Genomic DNA, 19,644 nt, shown 5'->3' on the forward strand with positions numbered 1-19,644 from the left:
AGACTGAGAATACATAATATTTTCATGAAGAAAAGTAAAATGAGAATCATAGTGGAGGCCTGAGCTTTGTAGGGAGCTCCAGGTGGAGAAAGGAGGGGAAAGAGAACTTGAAGGAAGGAAGAAGTATAAATTGGGAAAAGCTAAACTTATTTTTACTCTCATTAAACTTTTCTGGAAGAAGACAAGCTAATAAAACATAATATGCACTAAGAACTTTCAAATCATATTACAAGGCTGGGATACTTTCAAACACAAGCTACTTATTTCCTGATGTCTACTTTCCAGGTGAAAGATTGCTTGATTTGAATTTCTCTGTACAATTTTTCCCTTTTAGGTCTTGGCATGGTCACACCTATCAATGACCTTCATGGTGCAGATACATCCTCCTATGTGAAAGGAGAAAAACTTACTCGTTGTAAACTTGCCAGTCTGTACAGAATTGCAGATTTGTTTGGATGGGCACACCTGGCAAATACATATATTTCAGTGAGTTCTTTAGCTTCTCATTTCTTACTAAAATCCCAACTAAATGACAAATGTGCGCTTACCTTTACTTGGAAGTTCAGTTTTCAGACTTCATTCCTTGAATCAAGCATCCAGGATCATTGCTAATTTTCGTCTTGTCTCCAAGAAAGAGGCTACAATTGCCCCAACTTTCTACTCCCCTTACAGTCTGTATTGTTCTTGTGATATAGAACAGTTGTAAGACCTATATTGGAAGAAATCTATAACAAAATTGTCTCTCTCCATGTTAAAAATTTCTGAGCCACAGTGCATTAAAAAGCATTTGGGGCAAGAAAAATAAGAGAGTCAGGAAAACTTCCTCCCTGGTCTTAAATCTTTTAAATATGCTTTTTCTGTTTACCATTTTGTTTTTGCCTTTCCACACTTGGAACCAAGACACTATTTAAAATGAAAAAGTATTAAAATACTATGTGATAATAGCTGGTATGATAGACTAGCAGTCTTCCTTTATTTCCCATTTCTTAAGTTTCCTTTACATCTCCACCCTAATACCTTCCTAGGAAGAAATTTTGTTTTCTTTCCTGACAATCGCCATTAATTTCATTGCCAAATTGGATTGACTGATATTGGCCTTTGTTTTTCATGAATGTAGCTGATCCTACAGCAGCCTTAAAATCCTAAAATAACACTAAGTAAGTATAATAGATGGGAAATACATCAAAAATTTTGAGTAAGTACTTAGGAGTTAGTGGAAACTTTTAAGGACAGATTCGTGTTGTAGATCTGGAGTTTTTCCTTGGTTGTTTTTTCCCAAATGCCCTATAATCATAATATATTTATAGTTACACTTACGTTGCAAATATGAATGCTTTAAAGTAAATCCCTCTTGTTTTTTCTTTCTTCCAGGTAAGAATAAGTAAAGAACAAGACCACATTATAATAATTCCCAGAGGCCTATCTTTTTCTGAAGCCACAGCCTCCAATTTGGTATAATTTTCATTCCTATATTACTTTCCCTGAGCCTCCCTTGTGTTTTTCTGACAGGTTTTTTGTTTTTTTGTTTTTGTTTTCTTTTTGGTCAGTTGTGGGGCTTGAACTCAGCCTTTGCTCGAAGCCAGCACTCTACCACTTGGAGCCACAGCTCCACTTCTGGTTTTTGAGTGGTTAATTTGCAATAAGAGTCTCACAGGGACTTTCCTGCCTGGGCTGGCTTTGAACTATGATCCTCAGATCTCAGCCTCCTGAATAGCTGGGATTACAGTTGTAAGCCACCAGTGCCCAGCTTCAGTTTTCAGCTTTTAGCACAGGATGGAACAAGAAAAAAACCATACATGGAAAAAACATATACTAAGAAAAATGATTAAGTTTAGGAAATAATATTTCTTTTTAAGAAAACTTAGCGTTCAAGAAAAATAAGATGGGCCAGGCGCTAGTGGCTCACGCCTATAATCCTAGCTACTCAGGAGGCTGAGATCTGAGGATTGCGGTTCAAAGCTAGCCCAGGCAAGAAAGTCTGTGAGACTCTTACCTTCAATAAACCATTCAGAAAACTGGAAGTGGTGCTGTTGCTCAAGTGGTGAGCGCTCACCTTGAGATGAAGAGCTGAGGGATCGTGAGTGCCCAGGTCCAGAGTTCAAGACCCATGACTGAGCAGAAAAAAAAAGAAAAGAAAAGAAAAATATGATGGTTGAAGAGACTAATAAATGATTTGAAATTGTCAGTTAATTTGTTCATGTTTTGATTTTGTTTTGTTATTTTTGTTTATTGGGATTTCTGTTTTAGTACTGGGGTTTGAACTTAGGGCTTCATTTTGCGCTGGTTATTTTAGAGATGGAGTCTGAATCTCATGGACGTTTCTGCTCAGGCTGACCTCAAACCATGATCTTCTAGGTAACAGCCTTCTCAGCTAGAGTTAGAGGCATGAGCCACCAGTACCTGGCTTCCTATTCATGTTTTGAAAAGAGCTTTTTGAATTATGTCCACTCTGTACGCACTAAAACGTTTTTTAAAACATGCACGTACCATCTATGTGTATTTTGTAGTTATCACTTAGTTGGTACGAGCATAGAATCTGACCTAGCATTTTCTTTTTTGCGTAACTATTCCTAGCCACTGTCATGTCATAAAACAGTTGGAGAGACATTGTTCTGGTTGCTTCATGGTTAGGGAGTGAAAGTTTTCTAGTCACTTCAACAAGTGCCAGTATACTTGTCCACACCTCCAGTGAAGCGCTTACATTATTCTGTTCCGTAGAAACTACTTCTTGCTAAGTATTTTTATTTTATATGTCCTATTTTGTAAATAGTTTTATAGGATTAAAGCTATACCTTTTATCTTACAAATTGTTTTTGGCTGCCTTTGTACTATAGTGGTAAATTGGGTAGTTGTGTTTAAAATATTTACTATCTGGCCTTTTACACACAAACTTTACCAGAATTCTGTGGATTGGCTTGTAGAACACAAAAAAACATTGACACGTGTGAACCAATTGAGTATGTTTTTGATTTTTCCAGGTGAAAGTCAACATAATAGGAGAAGTGGTTGACCAGGGAAGTACTAATTTGAAAGTTGACCATACAGGATTCAGTCCCCATGCTGCAATCTATTCAATGCGTCCGGATGTTAAATGTGTGATACACATCCACACCCTTGCTACAGCAGCTGTAAGTCCACAGAGGACCAGAACCAATTAATAATGATTCTGGAAAATACTGTTTTTGTGGCATTTATTTGTGGCATAGATTTGCCATTCAGAATTGTTTGAAATTTGCTGCATACCCAAAAAGTACAATAGCTTTGGGGATCAAATGCTACTATTCTCGGCAACAACTGGAAAAACAGCATTTTTAGAGCAAAGTTTTTGTTTTTATAATATTTGGCACAGCATTTAAATTGTGTTGCATCCCCTAAGTTTTGTTTTTGTTTTTGTTTTTCTTGGAATAAGTGAAGAAATTAAAAGTGGGAGGTGTGCTGCATGTTGAATATGATTAACCAGGGCAGTGCTCCCTAAGTTGTGTAAAGAATCAGCTTCCTATAAAAGTGTATGCAATAGCTAAATGTGTTATCTGTGGTATATACCTAATCAAATAGGTGTCCTCGATGAAGTGTGGAATCCTCCCAATTTCTCAGGAATCCCTTATTCTGGGAGATGTGGCTTATTATGACTACCAAGGGTCACTTGATGAGCAGGAGGAGAGAATTCAACTGCAGAAAGTTCTGGGTCCAAGTTGTAAGGTACGTAGTAAATTTACTACCCTAAGGAGTTAATTTTTGTTGCTGCTACTGGTAATGAATACAGTATGAGAGCTATGCCAGTTATGTAAAGTGACTGCCCTGGGGATTCTATTTTAGGTGCTGGTACTCAGAAATCATGGAGTAGTAGCACTTGGAGAAACAGTTGAAGAAGCTTTTCATTATATTTTTTGTGTACAGATGGCCTGTGAGATTCAGGTAGGAGAAATGATTCTCCCTTTCTTACTGCTTTATTATTTGCTTATTCAGTTGGATTTTATGTTTATTTCCAAAGCTCTATTGATCAGTAGCATTTTGTTTTAAAAGTTCTACTTTATCCAAGTAAAAAAGGGACATGAACTTAGTCATGTATGGAATTGAAAATAAGAAAATGTGCATTGCATTACACACACACACACACACACACACACACACACACACACACACACACACACACACACACACACACACACACACACACACACACACACACACACACACACACACACACACACACACACACACACACACACACACACACACACACACACACACACACACACCCTGAAACCTTATAAATGTAATTTTCCCACTAATCTTACTTTCTCCATTTCTCCATTTTCTCACTCTAGTACTGGTACTAATAGATAAAAACAGCTGCAAATCATGAAAAGACATGTGTTGTAGCCATTTTTTAAAGCTAGGATTAATTTCATAAGTATTTGATTTTGTTTTTATGCTGATCCTAGAGCTTGAACTCGGGGCCTGAGTGCTGTCCTGCACTTTTCTGCTGAAGGCTAGTACGCTACCATTTGAACCAAGCTTCACTTCTGTACTTTCTTTGGTGATATAAGAGTCTCAAACACTTTTCCTGCTTCAAACCATGATCCTCAGATTTCAGCCTCCTGAGTAGCTAGGATTGTAGGCATGAGCCAATGGCGCCCAGCTAATATAAGTTTTTTGAACTCATAGAGTTCCCAACAATTCCTTAGTATTTTTATTATAGTAGCTTGGATGTTTATTTTTATTTTTTTCTCAGAGAAGGTGAGGGTATATAGACCCTAATTTCCCTCTTAAAATCAAGCAGATTCTCTTGAAACAAATACTAATTTATTTGAAAGAGCACAGCAAAAAATCTTTTTTAGGTGTTTTAGGTTTTTTTTTGTTTTGTTTTTGTTTTCGTTTTTTGTTTTTCCTAGACAGGGTCTCACTATATAGCCAGGCTGGCCTTGCCTTTGCTTCCTTAGTGTTAGAATTACAAGCCTGAACCACAATACCCAGCCTCTTTCTACGAACTTTAACTTAGTTAGCTTCTTCTTTCTGATAATGGTTCTTTTTTTCAAATGAGACTATGGAAAGCTTAATTAACACAATAAACTGTAACATCTGCCAAAATGTTCTTAAATGTGAAGTGCAATATCTCTATTCCTTTCAAATTATACCTTTCGATAAAGGCTTTAAATAGATATCCATAGAAATCTTCAAGAAAAGAACTTTGAAATTTGGGGAGTGACTCAGTTTGAAATATGTTAAGGTATGGCTCTATCTGAATATGTTTTCCAGCAAGAGAATCAGAATTTTAGAAAGCAACTTTTTTACATTCAGGAAAAAGACACTTGGCTGCCAATTTGCACAGTAGTGTTACTTTGTTTTTGTTGATAGTAGACAGAACGAGCATTATGGGTATTTGCCAAATTGAGATTGTGCCTTTTTGACAGTAAAGTACTCATGACAGTCTTTATTATTTTGAATCTTTATTATATGTTTTACCATTGGTTACAGGTACGGGCAATAGCAGGAGCAGGTGGAATAGATAATCTTCTTATACTGGATCTTCAGAAGTATAAAGCTTGCACTCATAATATCGCAGCATCTGGAGGAGGAGGTGTTAATATGGGTTCCCATCAGAAGTGGAAGGTTGGCGAGATTGAGTTTGAAGGACTGATGAGGACTTTGGACAATTTGGTAGGTAAAAAATTAAACATAAACTTAAGTTTTATGTCTTCAGATTCAAGAGACGTCACTTCTGTCTCCTTTTGGTTTTAGAACATGCTCCTTACTCTTTCAAGACTAGAGCTTGACTCTAGCAAGGTATTTTGATATAATTTAAACACTTTTTTAGGAAGGTAATGTTTCTGATCAGAAATGTAGAAATCAGGAGCTGGGAAGGTGGCTCAGTGGTAGAGTGCTTGCCTTGCATGCTTGAGGCCCTGGGTTTAATTCCTCAGCACCACATAAGCAGAAAAAGCCTGAAGTGATGCTGTGGCTCAAGTGGTGGAGCTCTAGCTTTAAGCTGAAGAGCTGAAGGACAGCCCCCAGGCCCAGAGTTCAGGCCCCATGATCAACAACAACACAAAATAGAAATCACTTTTGTCAGGGACAATAAATAGTGTGATTGGAAGCTGCAGTGCCATCTGAAGTCAGTTTTACTTAGATCTTGAAATTTGCTTAATTTCAAATTCAGTATTATGTGGAGGTTATATCGGGTGTAAGAGAATGTTTTCACCTTTGTTTTTCAATGAAAACATCATTTTAATCATTTGTTTAAAGAAATAGACTTCAAATGCTGTACAGGTTTAATAGCTTTGAATGTCGTTTCTCCCTCCTTTAGGGGTACAGAACAGGCTATGCTTATAGGCATCCTCTCATTCGAGAGAAGCCCAGACACAAAAGTGATGTGGAAATCCCAGCAACTGTGACTGCTTTTTCCTTTGAAGATGATACAGTACCACTCTCTCCTCTCAAATACATGGCACAGAGACAGCAGCGTGAAAAAACAAGATGGCTGAATTCCCCAAATACTTACATGAAAGTGAATGTGCCTGAGGAGTCTCGGAATGGGGAAACAAGTCCCAGGACCAAAATCACAGTATGCCACTATTTTACATCATTTGCTATTTCTAAATATTTTGCCTGGTTACTCATGAACTGAATATTCTGTGTTTCAGTTATTGGGGAAGAAGAATATAATATTGGTATCATTTACAAGGTTCTAAACCCACTGTATTTTATTCTCTGTTTAAAGTGTTATACATGAATTAGATTACTTAATTCTCATAACATAAAATAGATGTTATTTTCTCCCTACTTTACCAATGAGAAAACAGGCAGGAAAGCTAACTAATCTTTTTTGATGATAGAGTCAGACTTTGAATGCCAGTAGTCTAACTCAAGCTTTGTTCTTGTTCACTACATGATATTAAAATATAGCTTATTGCAGCAGTGAGTTAGAACTGTTAAAACTACCAATATGAAGTTGTGCCAAACAAGATCTTATAGAAACAGGTTATTTTACCTTCTTTAGAATTGTTTCACATTTGTTTGGTTTTAGAGAACTATATATACCAAGTGTTCTCTAAGTATTCAAAATTAGTTATTCAAAATCAGTAACATCAGTAGAAATTCCTTAGGCATCAGAATGTTTTTCCTTAGTCTAAATGTTAATCTTCTCTAAGGGTTGTAATGTGGAGTAAATAAGTTACAAAAAATAGGCTAGAAAACAGTCTCTCTGATACAGTTGAATCCTTTTCATTGACTTCTTAGCCATCTGATGTAATTCAATGCAGAAAGCAGAACTCTGGATGTGAGTGCATACAGATCAGGCTGTATTTGAAATAGTTTCCTCATCATACTTTCAGTTATCAAGAGGAAAAAGTTTAACAGTGTGACTGAGTATACAAGTGAACTGTAACTGCATTTGATAATTTTTAAGTGAATGCTTTTATAATGCATTTTCTAACAAGTGTGAGATACAAAATGACCACTAATATATTGTTTAGCGAGATTCTTTGAAAGATTGACAATATATGTCCCCCTGGAGATTGTACTTGCTCAATACCTAATCATCTTTCCTTGATGCAGAGCTTCATTCTAATAAATGTTTTATTCTTTAGTGGATGAAAGCAGAGGACTCCTCTAAAGTTAGTAGTGGAACACCTATTAAAATTGAAGATCCCAATCAGTTTGTTCCTTTAAATACAAACCCGAATGAGGTTCTAGAAAAGAGAAATAAGGTAAGGCAAAGTCTCTGTGGCCAAATGAGACATTTTATTCTCTTGCATGTTTAAATCACTAGTGATGAAATATGATTACTAACAAGTTTAGTTTGAATACAGAAAAACTTAATTCAGTAATATTAGTTTATATCAAATAATTCTAGTCCTGTTCTTGGTGAACAAGGTACATGAAAGAAAAGTGTTAAACAGATTTTTGCCTTGAAGAGTCCTGGTATTACTAACAGTGTAAGACAACAGAAAATTACATACCAGGAAGAATGGGGATTAATGAGAGTTACAGATGGTGAAAGGGGTCTTTATAAAGGTGGAAGTTGATTAGACTCTTACTTGGAAGTGTCAAATAATAAGCTTTCAGTCAAAAAGGAGGCAAGTTATCTATACAGTTGTACCCAAGAACTTGTTACTGTGTTTCAATTCAGATTCGGGAACAAAACAGGTATGACTTGAAAACAGCAGGACCACAGTCTCAGCTGCTTGCTGGAATTGTTGTGGATAAACCTCCTTCTGTAAGTCTGAAGCAACATCATCTTTTTTATCTGCCACATAACTTTTCTTTCCTTTTAAATAGGAATTTTTTTATTTTAAAATTAAAATGAATTAATAATCCAAGTACCGGACTAGCAAGCTTGAGGTCCCAATTCAAACCCTAGTACCACCAAAAAATAAATAAATAAATAGTCCACAAAACTTCAAATAACACCCTCAAATTCTAGGGGTAAGAACTTTCCACTTTTTAAATTGCTTCTAGCAATTAAAAAATGCTTCTACCAATTGTCTTCATGTTTCTATATCTTTATGAGATAGGAATGCATACTTGTAATCTCAGCTACTTTGGAGGCTAAAGCAGGAGGACTGCAAATTTGAGGCCAGCCAGGGCTACATAATGAATCTTGTTATGTAGAGTTATACTTCCAACCAGGTATAACTCAAATGATAGAAGTACTATTGTGAGGTTCTGAATTAAAGCCCCAGTACAGTGTCTCTCTCTCTCTCTCTCTCTCTCTCTCTCTCTCTCTCTCTCTCTCTCTCTCTCTCTCTCTCTCTCTCTCTCTCTCTCACACACACACACACACACACACACACACACACACACACACACACAGCATTTTCTTGTTATTTATCAATTTCAGACCTCCTCATTATCATTACTTTATATATCACTAAAGGAAAAACACTGCAAATTATATTGTAGGAAACCATAAATTATGAATTGATTTCCAATTTCAGAAAAGAGAAAATACAAGGAAGAGTTTATTTAAAATAAATAATAGCTGGGCATTAATGGCTCATACCTGTAATCTTAGGTACTCAGGAGGCTGAGATCTAAGGATTGCAGTTCAAAGCCAGCCTGGGCAATCTCCAATTAACCACCAAAAACCAGAAGTGACACTGTGGCTCAAGTGGTAGAGCGCTCACCTTGAGCTGAAGAATGCAGGGACAGTTCCCAGGCCCAGAGATCCACGACTGAACCAAAAAAAAAATTTGTGGGTGTGTGCAAATAATTTTCCCGTGAAATATGAAGTGTATTATACTCTTGTCTTCTGACTGTTAAGTATTTCTCTCTTTTTTGGTCATGGATCTTATCTCTGGGCCTGAGCTCTCTCCCTCAGCTCTTCAGCTCAAGGCTAGCATTCTACTACTTGAGCCACAGTGCCACTTCCAGTTTTCTGGTGGTTTATTGGAGATCTCACAGATTTTCCTGCCCAGGCTGGCTATGAACCATGACCCTCAGATCTCAGCCTCCTGAGTAGCTAGAATTACAGGCGTGAGCCATGGGCACCCGGCCTGACTGTATTTCTAAGAGGAAAGTTTATAATTCTATGTTCCTACACTGAAAAAATAATCAGATACTATGTGCCAATCTATGGCTTCAACCCCTAGTACTTCAGGAAAAAGAGAAAGAGGGGAGAGAGATTAAATAATGATCTATCTCAAAGTTACAGAAAAATAAAAAAACAGCCCTAAAACTAGTAGAAGGAAGGTAAAAGCTGTAATTAAAACTAATATATGGGCTGGGAAGGTGGCTCAGTGGTAGAGCGCTTGCCTTGCATGCATGAGGCCCTGGATTCGATTCCTCAGCACCACATAAGCAGAAAAAGAAAAAACCAGAAGTGGTGCTATGGCTCAAGTGGTAGCACGCTAGCCTTGAGCTGAAGAGCTGAGGGACAGCGCCCAGGCCCAGAGTTCAGACCCCACGACTGGACCAAAAAAACAAACAAACAAAAAACTAATGTGTGTGTGTGTGTGTGTGTGTGTGTGTGTGTGTGTGTGTGTGTGTGTGTGTGTGTGTGTGTGTGTGTGTGTGTGTGTGTGTGTGTGTGTGTGTGTGTGTGTGTGTGTGTGTGTGTGTGTGTGTGTATATACACATATATATATACATATATATATTATACTAATATATTTATATAGATATGATCAGTAAAATAAAGAATTGTTCTTTGGAAGTAAGATCAACAAACCCTTAACAAAACTAAAAGAGAGCAAAGACACAAATTAGTAAAAGATAAAAAGGGAATCATACTGTAGATACCAATGAAATTCAGATCATTGAACAATATGTTGAAAAATCATATTCCAATAAATTAAAATCTTGGGGGAAATGGATAAATTTCTAGATACATATGATCTATCAAAATTGAATCAAGAAGACAATAATATACAACAAGTCAAAAGTAGTGATAAACTGCCATCAAAGAAAACATACTGGATAGATTCACTGCTGAATTGTATAAGATCTTTAAAGAAGAATAATACCTCAGTACCTCAATAATTCCTCAAACTATTTTATAAAAAATAGAAAAGAAACAGTTTCGCTCTTTCTACAAAGCTACTAATTGAGATCCCAGCATGTCCATGTTTATTACAGCACTTTTCTCTATAGCCAAGTCATAAGATCAGATTAGGTCCCCCTAAACAAGTAATAAATAAATGAAGAATATGTGGTATAAAAGTGAAAAAGCGGGGCACTGGTGGCTCACAGCTGTAATTCTAGCTACTCAGGAGGCTGAGATTGGAACATCACAGTTGGAAGCCAGCCTTAGCAGGAAAGTCCATGTGACATTTATCTCCATTAAACTACTCAGAAAAAGCTGGAAGTAGCGCTGTGACTCAAGTGATAGAGCACTAGCCTTGAGCAAAGAAGCTCAGGGACAGAGCCCAGGACTGGGGGAAAAAAAATGATATTATAAGAATAGATGGAACTTCATGAAGATCATTTATAATGTTAAGTGAAATAAACCTTCCCATATAAGGAAGAATGTAAGATCATGAAAAATTAAAGTAGACAGGAACTATTAGGAAAATGTGTTATATGCATGCACAAAAGTATCATTCACAACCATCATTTTATACAATTGATTTATGCTGATAAAAATTTGTGTTTATTATCATTTAAGTGGAGTTTGGGGAAGGATAAAAAATACATAAATTCTGGGCTGGGAAGGTGGCTTAGTGGTAGAGTGCTTGCCTTGCATGAGGCCCTGGTTTGATTCCTCAGCACCACATAAGCAGAAAAAAATGAAGTGGCGCAGTGGCTTAAGTGATACAGCTCTCTCCTTGAGCTGAAGAGCTGAGGGACAACCCCCAGGCCCAGAGTTCAGGCCCCATGACTGACACACACTCACAAAAAGATAGATAGAACATAAATTCTATCTACCAAGTATAACAAAGTCTCATTAGTATATTTTCTATTTTATTTTCAAAATGAATTTAAAGATGTTCTTTTAATGCAGTTTTTATTTTTTCTAAGTCTTACAAAGGTTGGTGAAGTGAAGCAGTTCTTGGTTTTTCAAAATATTTCTTATGTGAAGTTTATTAGAGCTTATCTTACTTTTTTTAAGTTATAAATAGCTACACACTGGTTGGCTCACGCCTATACTCCTAACTACTCAGGAGATTGAGATCTGAGGATCATGGTTCAATGCCAGGCCAGGCCCGAAAGTCCATGTGACTTACCTCCAATTAACCACCAGAAAACCAGAAGTGGAGCTGTGGCTCAAAGTGGTAGATCACTAGCCTTGAGCAAAAAAGGGTCAGAAACAGTTCCCAGGCTCTGAGTTCAAGCTCCACCACCACCAACAACAACAAAAATGTTACTAGACTGGGAATGTAGATCACTTATTGAATAGAAGGCCCTGGGATTCACAGCACCACAGAAAATAATAAAATCTTCATATTCATCTTTATAGAGAAATTAGCAATTTTAATTCATTGGATCTGTAGATTCCAAGAATGTTAAATCTGAGTATTTAAACAAAGAATGTTGTTTTGTCATTTCTTATAATTGCTTTGAATTAGGGAGTCACAAACATGTAAACATTTATATATATATATATATATATATATATACATACTTTATATATATATATGTTTCTCTGTATCTGTATTTGCATGGATGAATGGATGCATGGATGGGCAAATGGGTAGAAAACTGGATAATCTAGTTTTTTTCTTTGTAAGACTATGCACTTTGAAGATGATGATAATGGCCCACCAGCTCCTCCTAACCCATTCAGTCATCTCACAGAAGGAGAACTTGAAGAATATAAGAAGACAATCGAAAGGAAACAGCAAGGTCTGGAAGGTTAGTTAATTATTAGATTAACTCTGGGATAACCACATTAGAATACCTCAAGTTGGATGATAAAAGGCATTCATGAGTTTTAAACTACCTTTTTATACTTGTTCTATTTCATCACCAAATTCAAGTCAGGCTGAAATGCAAAGAGCTACCACATAACAGGGAGAGAAAACTTCAAAAAGCAGTTTAAATGCTGGCTATTTCTAAAATGGAAACCCTAAACCAGGTGCTGGTAGTTCATGCCTGTAATCCTAGCAACTCAGGAGGCTAAGGTCTGAGAATTATGGTTCAAAGCCAGGCCAGGCAGAAAAGTTCATGAGACTTATCTCCAGTTAACCACCAGAAAACGGAAGTGGAGATGTGACTCAAAGTAGTAGAGTGCTAGCCGGGCGCTGGTGGCTCACGCCTGTAATCCTAGCTACTCAGGAGGCTGAGATCTGAGGATCTCGGTTCAAAGCCAACCCGGGCAGGAGAGACCGTGAGACTCCTATCTCCAATAAACCACCAGAAAACCGGAAGTGGCGCTGTAGCTCAAGTGGTAGAGCGCTCGCCTTGAGCTGAAGAGCTGAGGGACAGTGCCCAGGCCCAGAGTTCGAGCCCCACGGCCGACCAAAAAAAAAAAAAAAGTAGTAGAGTGCTAGCCTTGAATGTAAAAAGCTCATGGATAGCACCCAGGCCCTGAGTTCAAGCCCCACAACAAGACAGAAAGAGAGGGGGGAGGAGGCAGGAAGGAAGGAAGAAAGGAAGGAAGGAAGGAGGAAGGGAGGGAGGGAGGGAGGGAGGGAAGGGAAGGAAGGAAGGAAGGAAGGAAGGTCCCAGATGAGCAAAGGAAGGAAGGAAGGTCCCAGATGAGCAAAGAAGTACTAGCCAAACTAGATACATATGTACTAATAGATTTAAACATTTCATGATATGTAGCTTCTTCCAGACATGTTATTTTGAAATTGTCACGGATTCACAAGTGTGATTTTAACATGAAAAAAAAAATCTTCATCCCTTGTATCTTAAGCTACCAACCAGTATGTTAATTTCAAAGTCAACATTTAAAACAAACTTTCAGAATTTTGATTTGACTTTTCTTAAGCATGTGCATTCTAATGCAGTTGAGTTGTTATGACTTTGAAACGCTTAATAAGTAGTTTATTAGTATTTTAGTTAAGGATTGTTCATAAAGAACTAGACTTAGTGGCACATATTTGTAACCCTGCACTTGGCAAGAGAATCACAAATTCAAGACCAGAGTAGGCTATTTAACAAGATGCTGAATTTTTTTTAACTGTCTTGTTAATAAAATGTCCTTGCTAATTGGATACTAATTGGAAACTTTGAATAAGTTTCAGACAGTCCATGAATCACATGAAAAATATAGATGAATTGTATATGATATACATGTGGAAATGAATGGCTTTAGAGACCCTAAAAGAAGGTGTGAGCTTCTGCTTTAGTTCATCTGCAACATACAGTTAGAATTTTTACACAAAATAAAGCAGAAGCCATTAAAGAACTTTTATCCATGCTGGGTGCCAGTGGCTCACACCTGTAATCCTAGCTACTCAGGAGGCTGAGATCTGAGGATCACGATTCAAAACCAGCCCAGGCAGGAAAGTCTGTGAGACTCCAGAAACCAGAAGTGGCATTGTGGCTCAAGTGGTAGAGCACTCGCCTTGAGCTGAAGAGCTGAGGGACAGCGCCCAGGCCCAGAGTTCAAGCCCCACCACTGACCAAAAAAGAATTTTTATCCATGTGTTAGTGCCTTTGTCACAAAAACAAGTCATCTTAACAAATTAATGTACTTACACTAAATGTTCTGAGTTGCTTATTGAACTTTTCTGACATAAATAGGAAGTTTTCTGTGTTACTTGGTGTTTTGTTAAATGTCCCTTTTTATTTTTACTTTTTGAAAGCCTAATGATGCCAGGTAAAACAAATATTGTATTCTAGAACTATCTTCTTTTTTATATAATTTTTAAGTAGTTTCTTTTTATATTTACTGACCTCCTGAATTAACTCACTAATATTGCTCTAACGGCAATTATTAATTTGGTATTTTCAAAACTTTAGCGAACCATTCTGCCTTGTTAATATGGCAGCATTGATGAGGCTTCAGAATTCTCTTTGTTGGATTGCTCAGTTGATTTTGGTTTCCTAACACTAGCTAAATACACACATAGAATTTGCCTGGACTGCCAACAGCTGTGTTTCCTTTTTAACCCTGTATGTATATAATGACTGTTAACAGCCAGAGTCTTAATACACTAATCTCCTTTTGATGTATAATTATTGGTCTATGTAATAACTATTAGCATGCTCAGATCCTAGCTGAGGAATTTATCATCTCTGTATATAGTCATTTGATATATTCACTAACCTCCCTGAAATCTCATGCTTCTTTGTTTTGCATGGCTTATAACTAAACTCTTATCCTACAGACGCTGAGCAGGAATTACTCTCAGATGACGCTTCATCTGTTTCACAAATTCATTCTCAAACTCAGTCACCGCAAAATGCCCCTGAAAAATTTGAAGGTATTCAATGAAATTTTTGTCAAGTTCAGTGTTTTTGAGAGCCTGCCCCATTATTTGTATTTATATAAGACACTAAATGATTACTCACAGTAAGCATACCATGGATTTTATTAATGTGGTGCTACTTTTGCTCAACATGTATAGATTTACTTTAATCTGGATTTCATCAACCAATAGTTCTTTTAAATTAGTATTTAATTAGTTGTACAAAGAGGTTGAAATTCAACCTGACAGTTATGAGTACAATGCATATTCTATAGTTCATAAGAATTTGTGGAATTAAAATTAATGAGTTATGATATGCATCTTTCAATCAGGAGCATGAAATTGTTTTCAGTTTTGATTGTCAAATGAGCCCAAAACGAAACAAAAGTATATATTATCTTTTCTTACTTATAGTGACTTGGTTTACAATTAAACTGTCATACCATCAAACCAGAATTATCTAGCCTTGACTTTTAGACATAGAAACTTTGTTTTCTTCTCCTTGATATCATTTAAGAAAGGTAGCTTCATGCTGATAGATTCAGTTTATTGAAATAATGATTTCATTAGAATAAAAGCAATGCCTTAGTACATTGCTAATAAACCTTTTTGTTTTTAAAATTAGCAAAAAAACGTTAACCAAGTAAAATAACCACCCCCCCCCAAAAAAAAATACCTCCCCTTTTGTAGAAAACCATGAGCTGTTTTCCAAGAGCTTCATCTCCATGGATGTACCTGTCATGGTAGTAAACGGCAAGGATGACCTACATGATGTTGACGATGAGCTTGCTAAGCGAGTGAGTAGATTAACTACAAGCACGACCATAGAGAACATCGAAATTACCATTAAGTCACCAGAGAAGATTGAGGAAGTTCTGTCACCCGATGGTTCACCATCAAAATCACCATCCAAGAAAAAGAAGAAATTCCGCACTCCTTCTTTTCTGAAAAAGAACAAAAAAAAGGAGAAAGTTGAAGCCTAAAGTTTTTTTGTAATTATTATTCTACAATGTGACATTGCACATTTAAATACAACATTTAAGTTGATCATTAATATACAGTGGTAGATCAGATTTGGGGTATGTAGCAAACTGGACTTCAAGAACTGGAAAGAGGTTTTACTAAAAGAAAAACATGAAAAATCTTTCAAATTCATCTCTTTTTATATTTCCAAAATGGCTTTGAATTTTAAAGCATTTTCTAGTTTTAGTTAGCTCTATCCTCATAAAGTATAATATAGTTCACCACTAACAGATATCTGTCTGAATTACTTCAGGCCTTCTCCATAATAACTGCTGGAAAGAAATTGCCAGTGAACAACTGAGAATTGTTATTTCTCAACACCTGCTTCACTTGGTAATCAGATTATAATTTTTTACCATGATTTTTGACTGTATCCTGTGGGTCCCCATTGTTTTAATGGGTTATTAACAGAATGCTTTAAAAGCATTTAAGTCAAGAATCTATAGCATTAGTGTACACTGGCACATAATTTTTTAAAAAGTTTTAAGAAAAGATTCGTTTGGAATTTTATTCATAGTATAAAATTCCCTCACCTGAAGTAACTTTATTTGCCAAGAAAAGTCATTTTAATAAACTATAATTTTTGAGGACTTCCTTTTTTAATTAGTTTAGAAAGCCCCTTATTTTTCAAAGAGGGGATTTTGTACACATAACATAGGTTATTTAGTTTAACTCTGGCAAAAACAACTTTTGTATGTTGAGATGTTTGTATACCATTCAGTATAAAAGTGTTATGTGCATATTAGCCAATCATTAAAGAGTAGAGCATATTTGAAGCTGCTTGGTACTGAGCATACTTCAATAGAATTCAAGAATCCAGGGATTTCGTATCAAAAGGGCATATCTAGCTTAATATTTGGACCTTACAATGTATTTTTCTCTTAGTATTGCTAATGAATGAAGAACATCTCATAATGAAAAGGAAAAGAATGAAAGGGAAAGAGAGTAATTAAGGGAACAAAAGATGAGATGTGAGAAGAATTCTAGTTTGATACAATAGGATATGTAGTGTGACTTACTGAAAGCACATCCAGATTTCTAAAATCCTGCTTATCTGCCAAAACTAGTGTCTTAGTTGTTATTTGAGTTTCAAGAGGGTCAAATCCTTCTATTTGTGTATTTTTACAAGTCAGCACTAAAAAAAAAAATCAGAATGTCAATCCCACCAAGTGAGAAAACTACCACTTCTTGATTCTTACGAAGTTTTCTTTTTCTTTTAACTTTTTTCCTAATGTAAATACAAATTTAAACCTAGACTTAATATAGTTATTTTCCCTTTTCCCAAGTGATGTCATAAATCAATGTAAAATCGATGATCCGAAATGGTCAGTGGGTAAATCCAAAGTGTTCTGGACAGTGAGTTGGCATGCAAAACTTACATTAATTGTAGTGTATTCCAGGCTGGGTCTGTTTGACTGTGTGCATATGATACAGAGTTGAAACAGATCCTGGAAACGTCGGTCTAGATCTCACTAACTACTGCAATCTGTGTTTTATTCTCTTAGTGGAAACTTTCAGTTGCTTAACTGTGTATTTGAGGATTGCTTTGTATTCTACATCATTTATGTTGTATTACAATGTATGAAGAAACAGTAACCTGTGAACTATGCTTTTCCATAACTTTTAAAATATATATATATCTTAAATGAATGCAATGTGCATAAATATTTTTTAAATGCAACAGTAAACTATTGCACCTTTTGCTAATGCCTCTATTTACTTGCTTTGGCATAATGAATGAGCCAATGAACCTTTGTGTCCTGTGGAAAAAGAAATGTATAAATGTTATCAGATATTGCTCTTAGATGTTATGCTAATTAATGTTAAATCACAAATAAACAGTATTTTAAATATACGAAATTGGTATCCTATAGTTTCCATTTTGGAGAGGTTCCTTAGCCTATGGTTTGTTTTATATCTCAATTAGATGAAATGTACATCTTATACATGAGTAAGATTAATGTTACTAAACAAGGAATATTTTTATAAATGTGTTCTCAAGTTAAAATCATATTTTAAAATTTTTAATCATATTAACATATATAATATATAGGTGTGTAATGAAACTTTTCTTGATCAGTTCATACTGGAAGAAATGCTTTCTAATAGAACTGTTTTTGTCTTGATAGGGTATGGGCTTCCGATGAAGATATGAACTGAGGTTTTTTTTTTTTTTTGGAGGGGTGCGTCCAGTCGTGGGCCTGAACTCTGGGCCTGGGCACTGTCCCTCAGCTCTTCAGCTCAAGGCTAGCGCTCTACCACTTGAGTCACAGCACCACTTACGGCTTTTTTCTTTTTGCTTATGTGGTGCTGAGGAATCGAACCCAGGGCCTTAAGCATGCAAGGCAAGCGTTCTACCACTGAGCCACCTTCCCAGCTCATGAACTGAGTTTTTATATTGTCCCCTCTTTAAGTTTCAGTTTAGTAATACAAATTACAACAGAATCAGAAACCATTCACCATTCCACCACATTAACATTTCAAGTATTTCATTTTCTTTTAGCTCTTGCCTGATTATTTATGTATTTTCTATATGTTGATTGTCGTGGTGTGAATGCAATTTATATTCTGTTGTTTATGCTTAAAATAACTCAGGGAATTTTCAAACTAACTCCCTCACATGAATAATTTCTTGTGATTTTTTTTTCGTTTTGTCCTAAAAATAGATGGTTAGAGTACAAGAGGAGGAAATCGTGTTAATTGAGGGTTCTGGTTAGTCAACTAAAGTTACCTATTACAGAAATGAAGGACCTGGGCAGAGAAGAATAGATTCATAGTTTTGGGCACCATCCATTGTTACCTTGGCTTGTAAATAAGCCTGTGGTTGAAAAAAAAATTGTTGTGTCAGAAAGATGCTCATGTGAAAATCCAGTTCTCTAAAGCAACAATGACCCTTGCCCTCAGTTTCTCATTTGAGAGTTAATATAGCTTGAAGAGAAGCTGCTGTTACCTTTTTCTTTATAGATCAGTATTGTCATTCAACAGGAAATAGAACTAAATGTACAAAATTATGACAGCATCTATTTCTTTTAACACTGGCTCCTCTTTTTTAAACATAGGCTGAAAACAAACACACATAAAAGCAATGTGATTAATTTTTTTAACTAAGAGGTGGTGTGTGTGTGTGTGTGTGTGTGTGTGTGTGTGTGTGTGTGTGTGTGTGTGTGTGTGTGTGTGTGTGTGTGTGTGTGTGTGTGTGTGTGTGTGTGTGTGTGTGTGTGTACTGGAATTTTGTAAAATGTCTTTTAGCCACTAGAGGGCATGAGAGGCTAACAATCCAATGTGCTTCCAGTACTTGTATTCATTTCTTAGACTGTTGGTACCATTTTTGTGAAATAACCAGAACATGGAAGACATTTCATTTGTTGCTTAGTCTCCTCACTGTGGATTATTCTCCTCTTTGTGGTTCTAGTGGGTCCCATTTCACAATACAAATATCACCTGTGTGACTGCCACAGTACCTCTGGAGAAAGAACACACTGAAAATTGTGGTCTCAGAAACTTATAGACTTGAGTCCACAGAAGTTTCATGTCTGAGAGTGGTAATAAAAGGCCTCCTTGACTTCTTTTTGACTAAGGAGCTAGTTGGTAATGACGATCTTTTTTGATGGTTTCTGTAGCAGAGATTATGCTAAATACTTCTCAGCTAAGTACTCTCATATATTACTCATTTGGCATCCCCATCGTGCCAACAGAGTGTCCCCATTTTGTAAATGATGCAACTAAAGTTTATAGAAGATGGAAAGGGACGTGCTAGTGTTCTTCCCATAGATTCAAAATTACTAGTACCCATCTGTGCTAGTCTTGGTATGGTTCCAGT

At 36.3% G+C, this 19,644-nt stretch overlaps 1 protein-coding gene across 14 annotated transcripts in view; it reads left to right on the forward strand.

Moving 5' to 3' along the window:
• The window catches only part of Add3 (adducin 3), an 89,301-nt gene extending 71,617 nt beyond the window's left edge, over window positions 1-17,684 (forward strand). For 12 of the 14 annotated variants that reach the window (XM_069987940.1, XM_069987952.1, XM_069987948.1 and 9 more), the window contains exons 4-15: window positions 335-486; window positions 1,372-1,452; window positions 2,979-3,128; window positions 3,556-3,699; window positions 3,817-3,915; window positions 5,479-5,661; window positions 6,308-6,565; window positions 7,590-7,709; window positions 8,132-8,218; window positions 12,171-12,294; window positions 14,721-14,816; window positions 15,492-17,684. In XM_069987940.1, the coding sequence (XP_069844041.1) occupies window positions 335-486; window positions 1,372-1,452; window positions 2,979-3,128; window positions 3,556-3,699; window positions 3,817-3,915; window positions 5,479-5,661; window positions 6,308-6,565; window positions 7,590-7,709; window positions 8,132-8,218; window positions 12,171-12,294; window positions 14,721-14,816; window positions 15,492-15,784 (1,787 nt within the window). In that variant the 3' untranslated portion in view covers window positions 15,785-17,684. The remainder of the gene's footprint in view (window positions 1-334; window positions 487-1,371; window positions 1,453-2,978; window positions 3,129-3,555; window positions 3,700-3,816; window positions 3,916-5,478; window positions 5,662-6,307; window positions 6,566-7,589; window positions 7,710-8,131; window positions 8,219-12,170; window positions 12,295-14,720; window positions 14,817-15,491) is intronic. The other 2 variants (XM_069987953.1, XM_069987954.1) reach the window with 2 other exon arrangements.
• The last annotated feature ends 1,960 nt before the right edge of the window (window positions 17,685-19,644 follow it).

This window comes from Dipodomys merriami, unplaced genomic scaffold, assembly GCF_024711535.1.
Source record: "Dipodomys merriami isolate MVZ:Mamm:240054 unplaced genomic scaffold, mDipMer1.0.p SCAF_35, whole genome shotgun sequence".
Taxonomy (NCBI): Eukaryota; Metazoa; Chordata; class Mammalia; order Rodentia; family Heteromyidae; genus Dipodomys; species Dipodomys merriami.